The sequence below is a fragment of the Elgaria multicarinata genome, chromosome 6 (assembly GCF_023053635.1).
Source record: "Elgaria multicarinata webbii isolate HBS135686 ecotype San Diego chromosome 6, rElgMul1.1.pri, whole genome shotgun sequence".
Classification (NCBI taxonomy): domain Eukaryota; kingdom Metazoa; phylum Chordata; class Lepidosauria; order Squamata; family Anguidae; genus Elgaria; species Elgaria multicarinata.
Window position 1 is genome coordinate 23,727,328 of NC_086176.1, and position 17,498 is coordinate 23,744,825.

At 41.2% G+C, this 17,498-nt stretch overlaps 1 protein-coding gene across 5 annotated transcripts in view; it reads left to right on the top strand.

Moving 5' to 3' along the window:
- ZNF462 (zinc finger protein 462) overlaps positions 1–17,498 on the top strand; it is a 135,358-nt gene that overhangs the window by 67,411 nt on the left and 50,449 nt on the right. For 3 of the 5 annotated variants that reach the window (XM_063129154.1, XM_063129157.1, XM_063129158.1), the window contains exons 3-6: positions 632–6,093; positions 8,415–8,579; positions 10,456–10,739; positions 16,711–16,829. In XM_063129154.1, coding sequence (XP_062985224.1) covers positions 632–6,093; positions 8,415–8,579; positions 10,456–10,739; positions 16,711–16,829 — 6,030 coding nt within the window. The remainder of the gene's footprint in view (positions 1–631; positions 6,094–8,414; positions 8,580–10,455; positions 10,740–16,710; positions 16,830–17,498) is intronic. The other 2 variants (XM_063129155.1, XM_063129156.1) reach the window with 2 other exon arrangements.

Below are 17,498 nucleotides of genomic sequence, written 5' to 3' on the forward strand. Positions count from 1 at the left end.
TGTTGGTTCCAACACTTGACCAAAAATTTTAAAAACGTCATAACCCCATGTGATATATTTATTCCCCAATAACCATTACGTGTAGCTTTTCATAAGACGTCTTTGTTACATTCAGGAAATCCAACACTACTTCTTAGAAAGTTAATACTTCTTTTGGAATACATGTACATTATTACGTGTGTGTGTGTGTGTGCCGATAGATAGATGTGTACACAAGCACATGCACACACAATAATGTGCATACATTTCAAGAGAAGTAGTGATGAAACTATTTTCTAATCCAGTACCACTGATGGCAATCTTTTCCTACTAATTGCATTTGTCACAAACACATCTTCATTAGACTGGCATGTTATCCCATTGTTGTTGTTTTACACAGTTGTTCATTACTCCTTTGTTTAGCTTTAAAGAAATAATTACCATTTACATGTCACAAATAGTTATGTATTTACCACCCAATTTCTTGGAAGAAAACTGGAAGTGGTAGATCGATTTTACTACATTGAAGGAAGTATTTATAAACTGAGACTTTGTGGATAATTACAATTTTGAGAAAAGAAAAGGGGAAAAAGGGGTGGCAGTATAGTAAGTATATCTATTTCTAAAATAATGTTATTTCTTCTCTTTTTAGGACAAAATGCAGCTCAGCTGGGGACTGGAAATTACTACAGCCATAGCCAGAATTATTATGGCCAACATATGCTCTCTAAACCAGCAAACAAGTTTTTCCAGTGTAAATTCTGCGTGCGTTATTTCCGATCCAAAAACCTTCTCATAGAACACACGCGGAAAGTGCATGGTGCTCAGGCTGGAGGATCGCCAGCTGGATCACCTGGTGCTGGCTCCTTAAATTACAACATCATGATGCATGAAGGCTTTGGTAAGGTTTTTTCTTGCCAGTTCTGCACCTACAAATCACCGAGACGTGCAAGGATTATCAAACACCAGAAGATGTATCACAAGAACAGTCTGAAGGAGAGCTCCACTCCTCCCACTGCTTCAGCTGCTCTCTCCGAATCGGCATCTACATCTGTACCAGTACAGGACTCGTGCAAAGAACTTCCAGCCGAAGTTGTAGAGCGCAGTATCTTGGAGTCTATGGTCAAGCCTTTAACTAAATCAAGAGGCAACTTCTGTTGTGAATGGTGTAGTTACCAGACGCCTCGAAGGGAACGTTGGTGTGATCATATGATGAAAAAACATCGCAGCATGGTGAAAATATTGTCAAGTCTGAGGCAGCAACAGGATGGGACCAATATGCCAGATGTATCAAGCAAGGGTCCACCAAGCCCCACCCCAAACTCTAACTATATCCCCATGAATGCTTCTGGACGAGAGATGCCTAACGCAAACATCCCAAACTATAGAAGTTCCATGAACAATTCTCTTGTCAGGTCCAACTCTTCGTCTTCAAAATTTTCCTCTGTTTCCTATCCTCACATGAAACATAAGGTGCCTCACAACTCGGGCATAGTTAATTTGTCTGACAGATCTCGTTACGGGATTGCTGACATGGCAAATTCTTCTGCTGATATGGATACAAACAGTATGCTGAATGACTCCAGTTCTGACGACGAACTAAATGAACTAGACAGTGAGAATGGTTTGAACTCCATGGATCACCAAACCTCAGGACTAACGGCAGAGCAACTTATGGGATCTGAGGGCCACAAGCTATTGGAAACAAAGGGGATCCCATTTAGAAGGTTTATGAATAGATTCCAGTGTCCTTTCTGCCCTTTCCTTACCATGCATCGGCGGAGCATTTCCCGCCATATTGAAAACATTCACCTGTCTGGAAAGACAGCAGTATACAAATGTGATGAATGTCCTTTCACTTGCAAGAGCTCCTTCAAACTTGGAGCTCATAAACAGTGTCACACTGGTGCAGCATCAGACTGGGATGCGGTGAATTCTCAAACTGAAAGCATAGCTTCTTCTTTAAATGAAAGCACAGTATCCTATGATGGGGGCAATATCAATGGCAGGAAGTCTGGGGGAATGATGGATTCCATGCAGCAGCAGCAACAGTCTCCGCAGTCCAATTCACAGCATCCGTATAAATGTACCATGTGCAATTATTCCACAACTACCTTGAAAGGCCTTCGGGTTCATCAGCAACACAAGCACTCGTTTTGTGACAACTTGCCAAAATATGAAGGCCCCTCGTCAAATACACCACAGGACAGTGAGCCTGATGCTCATGCCTCTCCCAGCACTGTGAAGAAAAGCCAGACCTCAATTCTTGGGCTGTCGTCTAAAAACAACTTCGTAGCGAAAGCCTCTAGAAAGATGTCCAATGACTTCCCCCTAGATCTGTCACCAGTGAAGAAGAGAACAAGAATCGATGAGATAGCTAGCAATTTGCAAAGTAAAATAAGTCAAAACAAGCAGCAAGAAGATGCAGTGATTAACGTAGAGGACGATGAAGAGGAAGAGGAAGACAATGAAGTGGAGATAGAAGTAGAACTCGACAAGGAAGAAGAACAAGCTGAACCACTAATGGAAATGGCATCTTTCGCTTCCCAACAAATGTGGGGAAGAGATACCAGTGAGTCTCAGAAAGAGTCCAACTACAGGAATATCCCCCATGATTACAATTCCACCAATGGGGCAGAAATTGAGCTAACTATATCTGAGGATGAGGAGGACTATTATTGTTCTTCAATTGGCTTGAAGGATCAAGGTCTGAATTCATCTGCTTTAGGTAGCCAATCAAGTATATATGGATCCGATCAAAACAATGACAACTCTGATTACGGTGATTCTGGAAGGCTTTACTATTGTAAACACTGTGACTTCAGCAACAAATCTGCCAGGAGCGTTAGCACTCATTATCAACGGATGCATCCCTACATTAAGTTCAGCTTTAGATATATCCTGGATCCCAATGATCACAGTGCAGTCTACAGATGTCTTGAATGTTACATTGATTATACAAACTTTGAAGACCTGCAACAGCATTATGGTGAACATCATCCTGAAGCTATGAATGTACTAAATTTTGATCATTCTGATTTGATCTACCGCTGTCGCTTCTGCTCTTACACCAGCCCGAATGTTAGGAGCCTAATGCCACATTACCAAAGAATGCACCCAACAGTCAAAATTAACAATGCAATGATATTTTCCAGCTATGTGATTGAGCAGCAAGAGGGGTTAAGTTCGGAGTCACAAACTCTGAGGGAGATCTTGAACTCTGCTCCGAAAAGTCTGGCCACTTCAACTCCAGTTGCGCGTGGGACTGGTGTACCTGCTGCTTTTAGCAAAAATTCTTCGAAAGGTAATAGCCCAGAATCTGAAAGCCAGAAGGAGTCATCGGTAAATAGCGTTGTGGTTTATGATTGTGATGTTTGTTCATTTGCAAGTCCTAATATGCATTCTGTCTTAGTGCATTACCAGAAAAAACATCCTGAAGAGAAGGCTTCCTATTTCAGGATTCAGAAGACAATGCGTGTGGTATCTGTGGAACGGGGCTCGGCCCTGGCTCAGATGGCTTATGAATTAGGATCACCTGTCTCCCCTAAAATGTCCAACATGTCTTCACAACTACCACCTCCACCACCTCCAGACCTTACCACTGAACTTTATTACTGCAAGCACTGCTCTTATAGCAACCGGTCAGTGGTTGGCGTGCTGGTGCATTACCAGAAAAGGCATCCAGAGATAAAAGTTACTGCAAAATACATTAGGCAGGCACCTCCCACTGCAGCAATGATGAGAGCTGGAGATATGCCTCCTGGTGTTCACAGACCACCAGTATCTATGCAACAGCTTAATAGAGGCAGCTCCGAGAGTGCTGTAGCTCCCTCAGAGAATGAGATGTTCTTCTGCCAGCACTGTGATTATGGGAACCGGACCGTGAAAGGCGTACTCATACATTACCAAAAGAAGCACCGTGATTTCAAAGCCAATGCAGATGTGATTAGGCAGCACACTGCCACAATCAGGAGCCTTTGTGATCGTGGCCAGAAAAACTCCCCTGGTGGCCTGCAGACTCCCTCTTCCAATACTGAGCGAGAAAAGGCTAAGCTGAGAGCTCTCAAATGCAGGCAGTGTTCTTACACATCTCCTTATTTTTACGCGCTGCGGAAGCACATTAAAAAGGACCATCCCAGTTTGAAGGCCACGGTCACGTCTATTTTACGATGGGCATTTTTGGATGGCTTGATAGAAGCTGGATATCATTGCGAATGGTGCATCTATTCTCATGCTGAGCCTAGCGGCTTGCTTGTGCATTACCAAAGGCGACATCCTGAGCATTATGTTGACTACACATACATGGCAACGAAGCTCTGGGCAGGGCCTGATCCTTCACCTCCAGCTCTACTAATACCATCCGAGATGAAAACCTATAAATGCAGAGACTGCATTTTTGAAGCATCGTCCATTTGGGACATTACTAATCACTACCAAGCTTTTCATCCCTGGGCTATGAATGGAGATGAATCAGTATTGCTAGATATCATCAAGGAGAAAGATGCTGCTGATAAAGCCAACCCTGCATCCAATGATGCTGGGGCCAGGGTAAATTCTGAGAACCATATAGCAGCAACACAGGTGGACCAGGATGCAGAATATGCAGAAGATTCAAACCTTTCCCAAGAGAAAGCTATCCAGCTCACCTCTGTGAATCCTGCAATATCCTCAACGCCATACCAGTGCACAGTTTGCCAGTCAGAATACAACAACTTGCATGGGCTTCTGACACATTACGGCAAAAAGCATCCTGGGATGAAAGTTAAAGCTGCAGATTTTGCACAAGACATAGATATTAACCCAGGAGCTGTATACAAATGTAGGCATTGCCCGTATATTAATACACGCATCCACGGTGTTCTTACACACTATCAGAAAAGGCATCCCTCAGTAAAGGTCACTGCAGAAGATTTTGTGCACGATGTGGAGCAACCTAATGACATGAACCAGAATGATGTGGAGGAGACCAGTAGAATTTTCAAGCAAGGGTATGGTGCTTACAGGTGTAAATTGTGCCCTTACACGCATGGCACTTTAGAGAAACTCAAAATTCATTACGAAAAATACCATAACCAGCCTGAATTTGATGTGTTTGCGCAGTCTCCTCCTAAGTTCCCTGCCTCTCTGGAGCCTGAAATAGTCACTGAAATTAAGCCTTCTCCAGAAATTGCTCCTGAGGAGATAGTTGGAGATGATTCAGTGCCTCCTTCACACTTCTCTAGTTCCCATTTGGTTTCTCACACTGTATTCCGATGCCAACTCTGTAAGTATTTTTGCTCCACCAGGAAAGGGATAGCTCGTCACTACCGAATAAAACACAACAACGTTCGGGCCCAACCGGAAGGCAAGAACAACCTCTTTAAGTGTGCTTTGTGTTCCTACACGAACCCTATTCGTAAAGGTTTGGCTGCACATTATCAGAAGCGTCATGACATTGATGCTTACTATACTCATTGCTTAGCCGCTTCAAGGACTGTCAGCGACAAACCCAACAAAGTGATAATTCCATCGCCCCCAAAGGAAGATTCTCCTCAGTTGAGCGAGGAGCTGAGGAGGGCAGTGGAGAAGAAGAAATGCTCTCTCTGCTCCTTCCAGTCCTTTAGCAAAAAAGGAATTGTGTCCCACTACATGAAACGCCACCCTGGGGTGTTCCCTAAGAAGCAACATGCGAGTAAGCTGGGGGGTTACTTCACTGCGGTGTATGCCGACGAGTACGAAAGGCCTCCCGCTCCGCCAGAGGAGAGGAATGATTTTGAGAAGCCTGAGGTGGAGGTGGAGGCTCCAGAAATGGAGTGGCTTCCCTTCCGGTGCGTCAAGTGTTTCAAACTCTCCTTCAGCACGGCTGAGCTGTTGTGCATGCATTACACGGAACACCACAGCAAGGACTTGAAGAGAGACTTTACCATCCTGGGAAGCGGCGCCCGCTTCCAGAACCCCCTCTTCCAGTGCAGGCACTGCGATTGTAAACTGCATAGCATGGCGGAGCTGACCTCGCATTTGAACAGTCACAATGAGGAATTCCAGAAGCGTGCCAAACGTCAAGAGAGGAGGAAGCAGCTTCTGAGCAAGCAAAAATATGCAGATGGTGCTTTTGTAGATTTCAAACAAGAGAGGGTAAGGATATGTTTTCATATTTTATATTTATATTTGGTGTTTTTTCTCTTTTTCCGCCCCCAGGAGGTTTCTCATTACTAGCGCCCAGATGCACATTCCCTTTGGCAGCCAAGGAGCTGCAGGCTCACCAGTGACTTAGTTTGCCAATAAGCCCTAAGTCAATTAAACATTGCAGCTTGATTTACACCCCCTTCTTTCATTTCTTCCACCCCTTCCTTGGTCCTGGCATTTTCTTTCTCCCCCATTCCCTTTTTCCTTCCAACGCTAATTTCTCTTTGGCACCAAATCCTGATCGCTTTCTGGTCTGAGCAAACTGTTGCTCTTCCTACCTGCTCCTCTGACCCCCCCGGTACTGATATGGCTAAAATTTAATTTTGTTCCTTAGCAAAATCACTGGGAAGGTATGAAAAACCATTGCGAAGACAGCCAAATGCGAAGTGCTTGAAGTCCATGGATTTTAAGCATGTTTCTTAAGAACAACATTTCTTCATTTACTTGATACTGTACTGGAACAACTTGCCTCATTTGGCGGGAGTTGCAAACTTCACATGGAAAGCAAGTTGTTTTTTAATAACCTCTTAAAAGGGGTTTCCACCATGTTGGTCATAATAATAGGAAAACAATAAATGCATCTCATTGGATCAACAACTACTGACAGGAGACTAAAGTCCAGAAACTGATGGTGTCAGGGGAAAGTTAGCTCTGTGGCTGGGCAGAAAGAATAGAAAGCAAGCAAGCGTGGTTGTTGGGAGCCAAGGATTATCTAATAAAGATCAATCAGGGAAAGACAGGGAAGTTAAGATACTATGGCCACGGGCCCTAAACAAAATGCCCATTACTAGGCTGGCTTGATGCAGAACCAGTATTAAGGCAACTTAAGCCAAATATCAGAATGTCTGGGTTTGAATAATTTGTAGCATGATCCTGCACATTTAGGAATAAGCAGTATTTTGCTAGTCTTCCATGCTAACTATGCAGTTTGAGATCTCGCCTTCAGACACGAAACACCCATGCTTTATTTTATTTAGGAGTTGTAATCTCAAGAGAATTTTGCAGGAATTTTTCTCAGTCAAAAACCATGCAAATCTACTTTTAGAATGGCTCAGAACTAGAATTGAAATTTTCTGACGGAATGATGAGTGCTGACTGTTAAAGATTTCTAGTGCTTGCATATGCTCACACACAAACTGGGGGAGGATCTAATGGTGCCCAGCCACTAGCTCTATATATGTTGTGCTAGCAGAAACCGACATTGTGCAACATCAATAATGCTTGCTAGCACAGTGGTTTTTCTGGCACAACCATTACACTAGCAAGTGCTATTGACGTTGCACAAGTCTTGGTATCTTCTAGCACACCAGTAATAGTGTTAGTAGCTGTTGGATCCTTCCCTATGTTTCCAAGAAGGATGAAAGAGTTGTGTGGCATCTTAAAGCCAAACAAATAAGATGCATGAAAATTCACCCTCAAATTGGCCAATCCATATGTACATACAGTGGGCGTGTGTGGAGAGATGTAAACAGTGTCAAAGGGAATTGAAATGCAAAAAAGTACAGACAGTGATAATTACTTTAACAGTTGTACCTTCCTGCTTTTCAGTTTTGCATTTCAATCCATTCATCATTGCAAAGCTTGTCATTACTGCCCAACAAAGTCTTGTGAATGGCAACTGTTAAGGTAATGATGTTTGTACTTTTTGCATTTCATTTTCTTCTGATAACACTGTTTACTCTCCCCCCCTCCCCCATGTGTCTATAGATTGACGAATTTGATGTTGATGCTTCAGGCATCTGATGAAGTGAGCAGTATCCACAGTAGCTTAAATAAATAAATTTGTTAGTCTTTAAGGTGCCACAAGACTCTGTTGTTTTTGATGCTACAGACTAAAACACCTACCCCTCTGGATATAATTCCAAGGTTTCCTTTGAAAAAAGCCATGAACGTTCCATTTTTAGAACTGGATTACATTTATAGCCCATATATGGCGAAAGGGATGATACTTTACTGTCATCTTCCTAGGTTTTTATTCCCTTGCTATATAGAAATGCAAGGTTTTGCCTCTATATTTTAATATCGCTACAAGATTGGAAATTTCATTTTAGATTTTCTACATGGCCCCAAGGGCTTACAGCAATATTTTAATGGCACACTAAATCCATTTAGGGACTTTTAAACATGAACCTTTAGAATAAACTTGTGCCACCTGAGTGGCTTACTTATTCTAACAAGCTTCAATGTTTTTGTAGCGCAGTCTAGAAATCTGTCACCTTTGTTTCCAGAAAGGACGGTTTAATTAAGTTTTCAGTTGTGTCGCCTTACAGCCTTTTGGTAGTTTGGAAGAAGTTGCAAAGCTGAAGGAGAGGAAGGTGGTGGGCTACAAGTGTAAATTTTGTGTGGAGGTTCATCCGACGCTTCGAGCCATCTGCAACCACCTTCGTAAACATGTCCAATATGGGAATGGTTCCTCGGTGTCTGCTGCCGTCAAGGTGAGAACGTTGAAGAGCTGAGTTTGGGGACTAAAGGCCTGGTCTCCTCAAGAGGGAAATGAACCAAATTATCCTTGAGTTCCAGGGAATTCTGGATCAGGCACCACGTTGCTGAAATTAAGCATATTGAATATGAATAATAACATTTCTATACTGCTTTACATTTTTATTGGACTTAACTTTGCTTTGTTTCTTGGGGGTACTTTCTTGGACCATAGTGTCCTCCCATCCCTGTCCCCCGGATGCATGGGAATATTTTCTTTTGAGAACAGAAAGTCTACAGCTGGGCAGATTTTTAAATTTTTTTCTGCACCACTGTTGTACTTAAAAAAAAAAAAAACCTTTAAAAAAAGGAGGATTGGAACACATATTTCTAAAAGATTGCATACATTTGTGCCCTGTATAGTAGCATCTGCTACCAATGTAGTGCTGTATAAGTTGTATATCCAGGTCTACATAGATGCTGCAGAATTTAGCTTTGTTTTTGAATCTCCGTTTTATTTTATTTTTTCTATTTTCTAAGCTTTTCAACTCTGTTTTCAATTTTGTAGTCCTTATTGGGTGTAAAGCTGTGTTTGAAAATACGTGGGATATTCCTGATGAAATCTCGGAAGCCAGAGGAATTGCTGAATAAGTTTCCCATTCTATTTGTTTAAGCCACTCTTCTTGAGGAGAACCAGGGCTTCAGTGCCTTGCATGACCCCATATCTCCCCATTTCTCTTTGAGCTAAAACACACACATTTGCTCTATTTGCATATTTGCAACGTTGGTTGCTGCAGAATCTGAATTAACCTTGGTTCAGATTGCTCTAAAAATAAAATAAAAGCATCTGAGTACACACAACCCTGTGTATATCTTCCATTTACAGAAGACCTTTCACTTAAACTCTTTGTGTGAGCATAGGGGATCATGGAGTAGAGTGGGTGGACTTGTTGTGAACCTACTTCTTCATGTCCAAGTGAGTGCTTGTATATGTTGGTCTTCTGGGAGCACTCTGGAATGCGTTCTATCTTTTCACGTAGAATGAGTGAAGGACTGAGTGAATGCTTATACTAAAACAACTCCCTATCTTCAAATGTAGTAACAAATGCAAACTTCACTTCCTACAAATTTATGAGAGAACTCCCCTTTTTGAATTTTGTTCTCTAGGACTAGGGGTTGTGTGGTGGAAAGGGTCTGTTAAATATCTGTAGAACTTTAGCCAAGGAATACATATTAGATATTTCCTACAGATTAACTCAAAAAGGAAATCGAATACCCAAGGATTTAAACCACTGTACTTGAGAAGACCAATTAATATTATGTTGTCTTTCTGGTGTTCTTCCCACCCTCCCACCACCCACCACATTATGTGACAAAAAGATATTACGTTACTTAATTTGAGAAAACCCCAGGTAGATTGGTAATAGACAATGCAGCAAATGAAGCAAATTGGAAAAATACCTTCTTAGGCAATTCTGCATAAAAGCTGAGCATTAGCAGTGCAATGTCCTGTGCCAATTTTATACCAGGAAGCTAAAGGAAGGACAGAAAGCATTCCAGTCATCTTGTATAAGGAAGTTCGTCCTTTCCTTAGAATTTGTGTTGTTTCCATTTAATGAAGTGAGGTATTGTGAAAACCTTGGCAATCTTGTGAAGTGATGTGCTCCAGCAATGCTGTTGGCCACTAATGTAGTCAGGCTGGGTATTTCTGTAAAGCCATCTTCTTCACTGTGATTGCAAGGATGGGTTTTTTCCCCTTCAGAATCTGCTCGTAGTTGTAGTTGTAGTGATGCTACCATAAGAGAAAAACCATAGACTTCCATAGACTTAATGGTAACAATAGAGCAGAAGGGAGAGAGAATTGATGGCTTTGGGGGGATGTGTGTCTTTTAGCAGGAAGCTGAAGATCCTTCACATGCAGCTTTCTTGGAGGGTGTTGAGGGAGCCAAAGACCCTGGCAGTGTTGCCACTGTGGAACTTGCAGAAGCTGAATCTGGACCATCACTGGAAGATGAAACCAGACCTGGTGGCTACCACTGCAGCCAGTGTGACCGGGTTTTGATGTCTATGCAGGGTCTACGATCGCACGAGAGGAGTCACTTGGCACTGGCCATGTTTACTCGCGAAGACAAGTACAGCTGCCAGTATTGTTCCTTTGTCTCTGCTTTCAGGCACAAGTAAGTTTACATTAGTTATTATTTCTACTACTTAAAATTTAGTTAGCACTTTCCAATGGGCTATGCCCATGTGCTAAAGAGCACTCATTTATATATCCATACAGACGGTATTTTATTGATGTACTGATACTAGATTGACACTGCCCACTTGAAATCTAGCAGAACTATATGACAATAAGCTCCACATGTCTTTATTGTGGCCTTCTGGCTTTGTAGGAATCACAGCAATCTTTTAAATTGCAGGACTTCATCTATGGGCAGCTATCACTGGATATTTAGGCTTGAAATTGGAAGGCAAACACAGAGTGAACTCCAAATTTCCAATTAAAATTGAAATCTCAGTGGGAACTAATGCCCTTTTAATTTTTTCCATGTTTTTATAGCATTTATAGACTATATAACACAGGGAGACATGATAGAGGTGCACAAAATTATGCACGGTGTGGAGAAAGTGTATAGGGAGGCGTCTCCCCTTCTCATAATACCAGAACCCAAGGTCATCCCATGAAGCTGAATGGTGGGAGATTGAGGACAGATAAAAGGAAATACTTCTTATTGCAAGAAGAATACCACAAGATGCCGACATGGCCACTAACTTGGATAGTTTTTAAAAAGATTGGTTAAGCAGATTCATGGAAGACAAGGCTAACAATGGCTACTAGTATTACTTCCAGGATACTGCTGGAAAATATATATATTTCTGTCAAACACAAGGAGGAGGGTGCTGTTGCATTCATGTCCTACTTGTGGGCATCCCTGAGGCAGGTGGTCGGCCAATACCCAGAAAGGCCTTTGGTCTGATTCCTCATGGCTGTTCTTGCATAACACAATTGCCATCCCCAGTATAACTTCTCTATCTTATACCAACCCCATCTTCTTTACTCTTGATCATTCAAGTGGACATTTTCATTTTCAAATGATTATTACCACAAAAAAATCTAGAAATAGCCAACTTAAGGCTGCAGTCCTAACCAAACTTATTAGGGGGAAAGTATAACTTTATTTCTGAGTAAACATGTTTAGCAGGGGGCGCCATATTTTGCACAAGAAAATGTGCAACATGTCTGGAAGTCCCAGTCCAACAGCTAAGTTTGCTTTTGATGTCTAAATTTATATTAATATAGATGCAATCCTATGCATGTTTAGACAGAAAAAATGTCCTACAACTTCCAGCATTTCCCAGCCAGAATGGCTGGCTGGGAAATGCTGGGAATTGTAGGACATTTTTGTGTCTAAATATACATAGGGTTGAGCCTTAAATGAATTAATTAGGCTTATAATTGGAATACACTGCCCATTTAACTGTAACTACTGACATCACTGTCTGTTCCAGGATAGAAATTTGTTACTGTGTTTTTTTGCCTCATTGTAAACACATTACTTCCTTGATTTTGGACAAGAATGATCATATCTATGAATTAATTCCTTCTTTGGGTTTGTCAGTCTCTTTGTCCTTATAAAGATGCACTCAGGGGAAAATTGTACCTGCAGAAATTAGTATGCTGAATTGTCAGCTCAGATTTTTAGGTCTCCAACTTTTTGTCATTTTCTACTGGAGAACTTACTCAAGGCAAAAAAATCCACAATGGAAATGATAGAGAATGTAGGGCAATTATTTTTCTCTTTGAAGTAGATGCCTTTATTTCCCTCCCCCTTCAAATATGGGCCTTTTCCTTTCTCATTTCTGCTTGCACTCATCAGCGGTGGATCTCTTCAAAAGCATGCTGCTGGCTCCTTGTTTGCCTATCTGCCTGCTTCTTGCAGGAGACACAGGCCACTATAGTTTTGTTGTCCACCATATGCTGGGGACTGGATAGTGAAATGGTGGATTGTGCCACTCTGTGTTCAGAATGCTGGACTAGATGGACCCTTGGTCTGATCCAGCATGGCTTTTCTTACGTTCTTATGACTAAACATATTGTAAGATACAAAACTCCTATAAAGAAGTAAAAAGAGAGCGTGCGAAAGTGTATCATACTTCTCCCCATGCTCCCCGAACTTTTCTCAAGTGTGACGTATGTGCATTCTCCTGATTCAGAGACTTAATAGGACTTTTCCTGCAAGAGAACCACAGGTGAGGGCTGGAAGTATGGAGGGAGGAAGCACAAGTTCATTTTATCTTGTACACCGCTCCAAAAATTTTCATTGGGGAGCGGTATATAAATATTCTAAATAAATAATAAATAAATAAGTTCTTTGTGCTTCCACTCTTGGGCATTTCTTTTGAACATCCAAGGCAGCTCACAGTGTAGCTTCATTTATTTTACATCATGGGCGCATTGTTTGAGTCAGTGTTACAGGGTTACACTAGCTAACAGACCTTGGATCGAAATGAAGCAAACCCTCAACTCCCAACCCTGTGCATGTGAGAAGGCGCTGTCTTAATCACCCACATGTTTAGTTTTTTAATGGTTTTTAATGCTTTATGTGTGTATGTTCTGTGTTTTAGAATTTTAAATTTTGTATACTCATTTTTATCTTAATTTTAGAATTTCTGTAAACCACCCAGAGAGCCCTGGCTATGGGGGCGGTATAGAAGTGTAATAAATGAATGAATGAATGTGTGTTGTCTCAGATCAGCTCAAATCGTCCAAACCTCAGGCCCTTTTCAGTTTAGCCTATAGGTATAAGTGAATGATTTATTCAGGGGCAGGGTTGGTGAAACATCTACGTAAACAATACTTCGGTCTAGCCCAGTGGGATTAACAACGGGACAGTTCATTGAAATAGCTGCCTTATAAGTGCAGCTTGCCTTCCGGGTGTGTAGGGGGCACACACTGTTAAGTACAGCACTTAGAAAGATGCTACTGTTTTGAGATAAGATTCCTGTCGGCTTTTGCCAGTTCCATCTTTGGAATCCTAAATGCAATACTCAAAATAAGACACAGTCTTAACCGCACCAGCAAAGGCCTTTTTTGTGGTTGTTTTCTTTTCTTGAAACAGACAAGATTTCCAGATCCATTAGAAAGCCCATTCATATATGCTGCTTCTAAGGCACAGCTTGCATGCCTGTAATTTCTCCCTCCTCCTCCTCCTCCACCTCCTCCTCCTCCTCCTCCTCCTCTTCTTTTTCTTCTTCTTCTTCTGACCCATTGTCTAGTCTGAAGAGAGCTTGAGATGTTGGTGCAGTGTCAGGCATGATGCAAATCTTTGTAATTCTCTGACTTGGATATGGGAATGTGATCACCTGTGAGGTCTTTATGCATTCAGACTATTCCTATTTCTAGGGAGAATCCCTATTATTGGTACCCATTTTTGGTAAAACACCAGCACCACTATGATGCCTCCATTTTTCCCTTTTGGGGAGGTGTGTGCGCACACACATATGCCAGAGGTCTTCAGGTTTCAGCCTTCTGCCTAAATCTCCAAATGGAAGTCGTTACATCTTGACTGCAATGTACAATACCTATAAATGCACACAGACTTAAAATGCCTGTGTACCGCTTCCTTTCCATCTCCTTGCCCAAACTGCCTATTCAGATACTAAACACTGGTGAATGTGCAGATATTGAATAATAAGCTGAAAACAGATCCATTAAAAGAAGTAGTAGCATTAAACGGTTAGGTTCGGTTTACCAAATTACGTATATGTGCTCAGTGAATGGCTTTTGACATGAGAACAGTAATGACTAAAATACTCACAGTGACCCTGTTTCAATCTGTGATGTGCTAGAAAGTGTGGTTTGGGGGCTGGATGTAGGACTCATCCCACATAGCTTAAGTATTAGATTTTCTGCTCTGAGCCTCTCCTTTCTTCACATCTCTGACAAGCTTTGTCGCAGTCCTTCCTGGCTACTCTCCTGGGACAAGAGATTTTTTTCCTCCCTCATCTTCTCCTGAATAGAAACATGGAACCACTAGAGGGCTATATTGACAGGATGATAGGGATAGCATTACATTTGTGGTTATTCTTAAAGGCAATGAAACGTCTTAACTCTCCCACCACACCACAGTCTCAAGGGATCAGTGTGAATTAAAAATTTGGGGGGGGGGGGTGCAAAAAAGAGGGAGAAAGCTACTGAATTGCCTTTGGGGTGACCCTTCCACTTGCATATGACCTATCTTCCCAGTTTGGGGTGAAAATGTATTGGAAATATTCCCAATATTCTAATACACTTTCTTGGTTCAGTGGTCTTGGTAAATACTTTGATGAAACAAATTGAAGCTATTATCCTATAGTTATTATATTAATGTACCTCTCCAAGCTATGCATTAACACTTCTACATTTTGTAGACAATATATTTTAGTTATATTGTATTCATTCAGTGGAAGTATTATCAACTGGCTCACTTTGCATTTTGATCCATTTTAGTGTTGTTGTTTTGGAGCTGTTAAACAAAGATGTAAAAAAGCAAATATTTAGTGTTATCCTTGTCAGATTTATCAATACCGATTTGAGAGAAAACTATTACTTCCAGTTTATCCTTCTGGATTTCCAAATATCCATCAATCCCTGAGTGATTTTTTTAAAAAAAAATACTAAAATGTCCTTCTGTGCACATTAGTTTCATAAAAAGACTTTCAGAGTCTACAACACTAAATATTCTAGTATAATCTGCATGAAGTCAAATCAGACTGTAATCTCCTATGCACGTTTACAAGGGAGTAAATGTCATTGAACTCAGTGGGGTTTACTTTAAAGGAGAAGTGTACAGCATTGTGCTTAATATGTTAGCTTAGTATGTTGTGCAAACATAAACTGGATAATCTTAGCTGATGGTTGGTGAAAACAAGCCAGGTTCATATGGTATGGTATAAATGTAGCTTCTTTCCACTAACCATAATTTTACTATAGGCATCTTGCTTGTTTTCGATTAAAAATGGTCACTTAGTGGTAAGTATCATAAGTCTGGCACTATTAGGAGAATGTGCAATCTTGCACAAATAGGCACAAACTATTTTTCCCCTCATAGAGAGCAGGAGCTTCTCAGCCACCTGCTGAATATTCTTATTTCAATGGATAAACATTAAAATGAATGAACAATAGCACGTCAGATAGAAATGAAGGCACTTGAGATTCCTGGATGTTTACATAAGAGATTAGTTATGAAAACTCGACTACCTCTTTCCCCCCCTCATATTAATGTACTGCAGTCATATTTGGACTACATGTAAAAGGATGGAAGTTAGAACTGCAAGCGTCATGCTTTTCCAAAGGTTAAAATCTTAAGTATTTGTTTCTCTGACTGCAACTCATTGTTTTAATTTTATTTGAAAGACTCAGAGCTGGAAAAAGTAGTTCTAGATCTGATGTTCTGAAGTTACAGTGGGGTAGATTTCAGTTGAACATTAGGAACAATTTGTTAATGGTAACAGCAATTTGGTCGGAGCAGCAATATCTTGGGGTGGAGGGGTTCTCCCTTGATGTGGGTCTTCAAGAAGAAGCTGGACAGCCCTCTGATGTCTCGTTCGGGATTTCCTGCATTGATCAGGGGATTGGGCTAGTTGGCCTATAAAGACAGCTCTAACTCTGTGCTTTAAATTTTTTGCAAACACAATTATCAAATTTATAGGTGCCCAGGCAACTAGGTTTCTGTGATTTTGCCACTTTTTTAACATCCTGAGTTTTCAAGCAAACTAAGAGGATCTTTTTTACTTTGATCTGGAAGATACCTTTTGGTTAAGTTTCTTGATTACTCCTGATATTAGCCTATTATGTCATCTCTCAAACCACCTTGTTTTTCTATGCCTTTATATCCTTGGCTTTATCAAATGCTTTGCTTACTTGTCATGATCACTGGGTATGATAGATGAACCAAATATGACCCCATTTGCCTGTTTAATGGCTTACATCCTTTGTCTGCCGCACCTGTCTTCTCATTTGTGAGAATTTATTTCTGCCAATGTAATCCAAAGAAACCACCTTACAGATGGCATCATATATGTTTTTCTGCCATTCAGTTTTAGCTGAAATGATTCACATTTTCTGTTCTTTCTTTTTGCTTTTATTGCTGCTTTTTCCTTGACAAGTTTGGATCGCCATATGCAAGCCCACCATGGACATCATAAACCATTCCGCTGCAAACTCTGCCCTTTCAAGTCCTCCTATAACAGCCGGCTGAAAACTCACCTACTCAAAGCTCATGCTGGTAAGTCCTATTCCTCCATTTCATAATGAAGATCTCAAAAACATCTTATTCATCTTTTCTTTGCTGCTTACTGCTGCTGTTAATCAGCCAGTTTATTGCTCTGGATTTTGCATTCAGCCCAACGAGAGGAAAGGTGTTGGTGTGGTGCTGGAGTTCAGCCAATACTACATTAAGCAGGACTGAACTTGGAATTGGACCAATTATATTAGGTTAAGAGGTGATCCTAAATTGGCAGCAGGTCAGAACTGGAAATCTGATATAGAAATTAACTTGCTGTTGGGGTGAGAACCAGGGAAAGAGGTAGAAATCAAAGGCTTGAGTCTAAGGTAGGTGTGAAAGATGTTTGTGGGGAAAACCCATTGAGTGCTGTGCTGAGAGAGCTGTGTTAGATTTTAACTCTCAGATATTCTTAGGTGGAAAGTGTGCTTTTGAAGGGTAAGAAGATCACCCTGAAAGGGACTTTAATTCCACTTTTTCATGCTGTGTTTTGAACTTGTTCATATCCACTGTACTCCCATCTCTTGTTGCTTTGCACCATTTTTTTGAAAACACGAGCAGGGCTGCTTCTTTTTCTTTCACCATGTGATCCCAGCCAATCAGGGATCATATAGTGAGCATGATGATATCGTGGAGCTGATCAGATTTGACTGTGTGCACATATCTCATGGA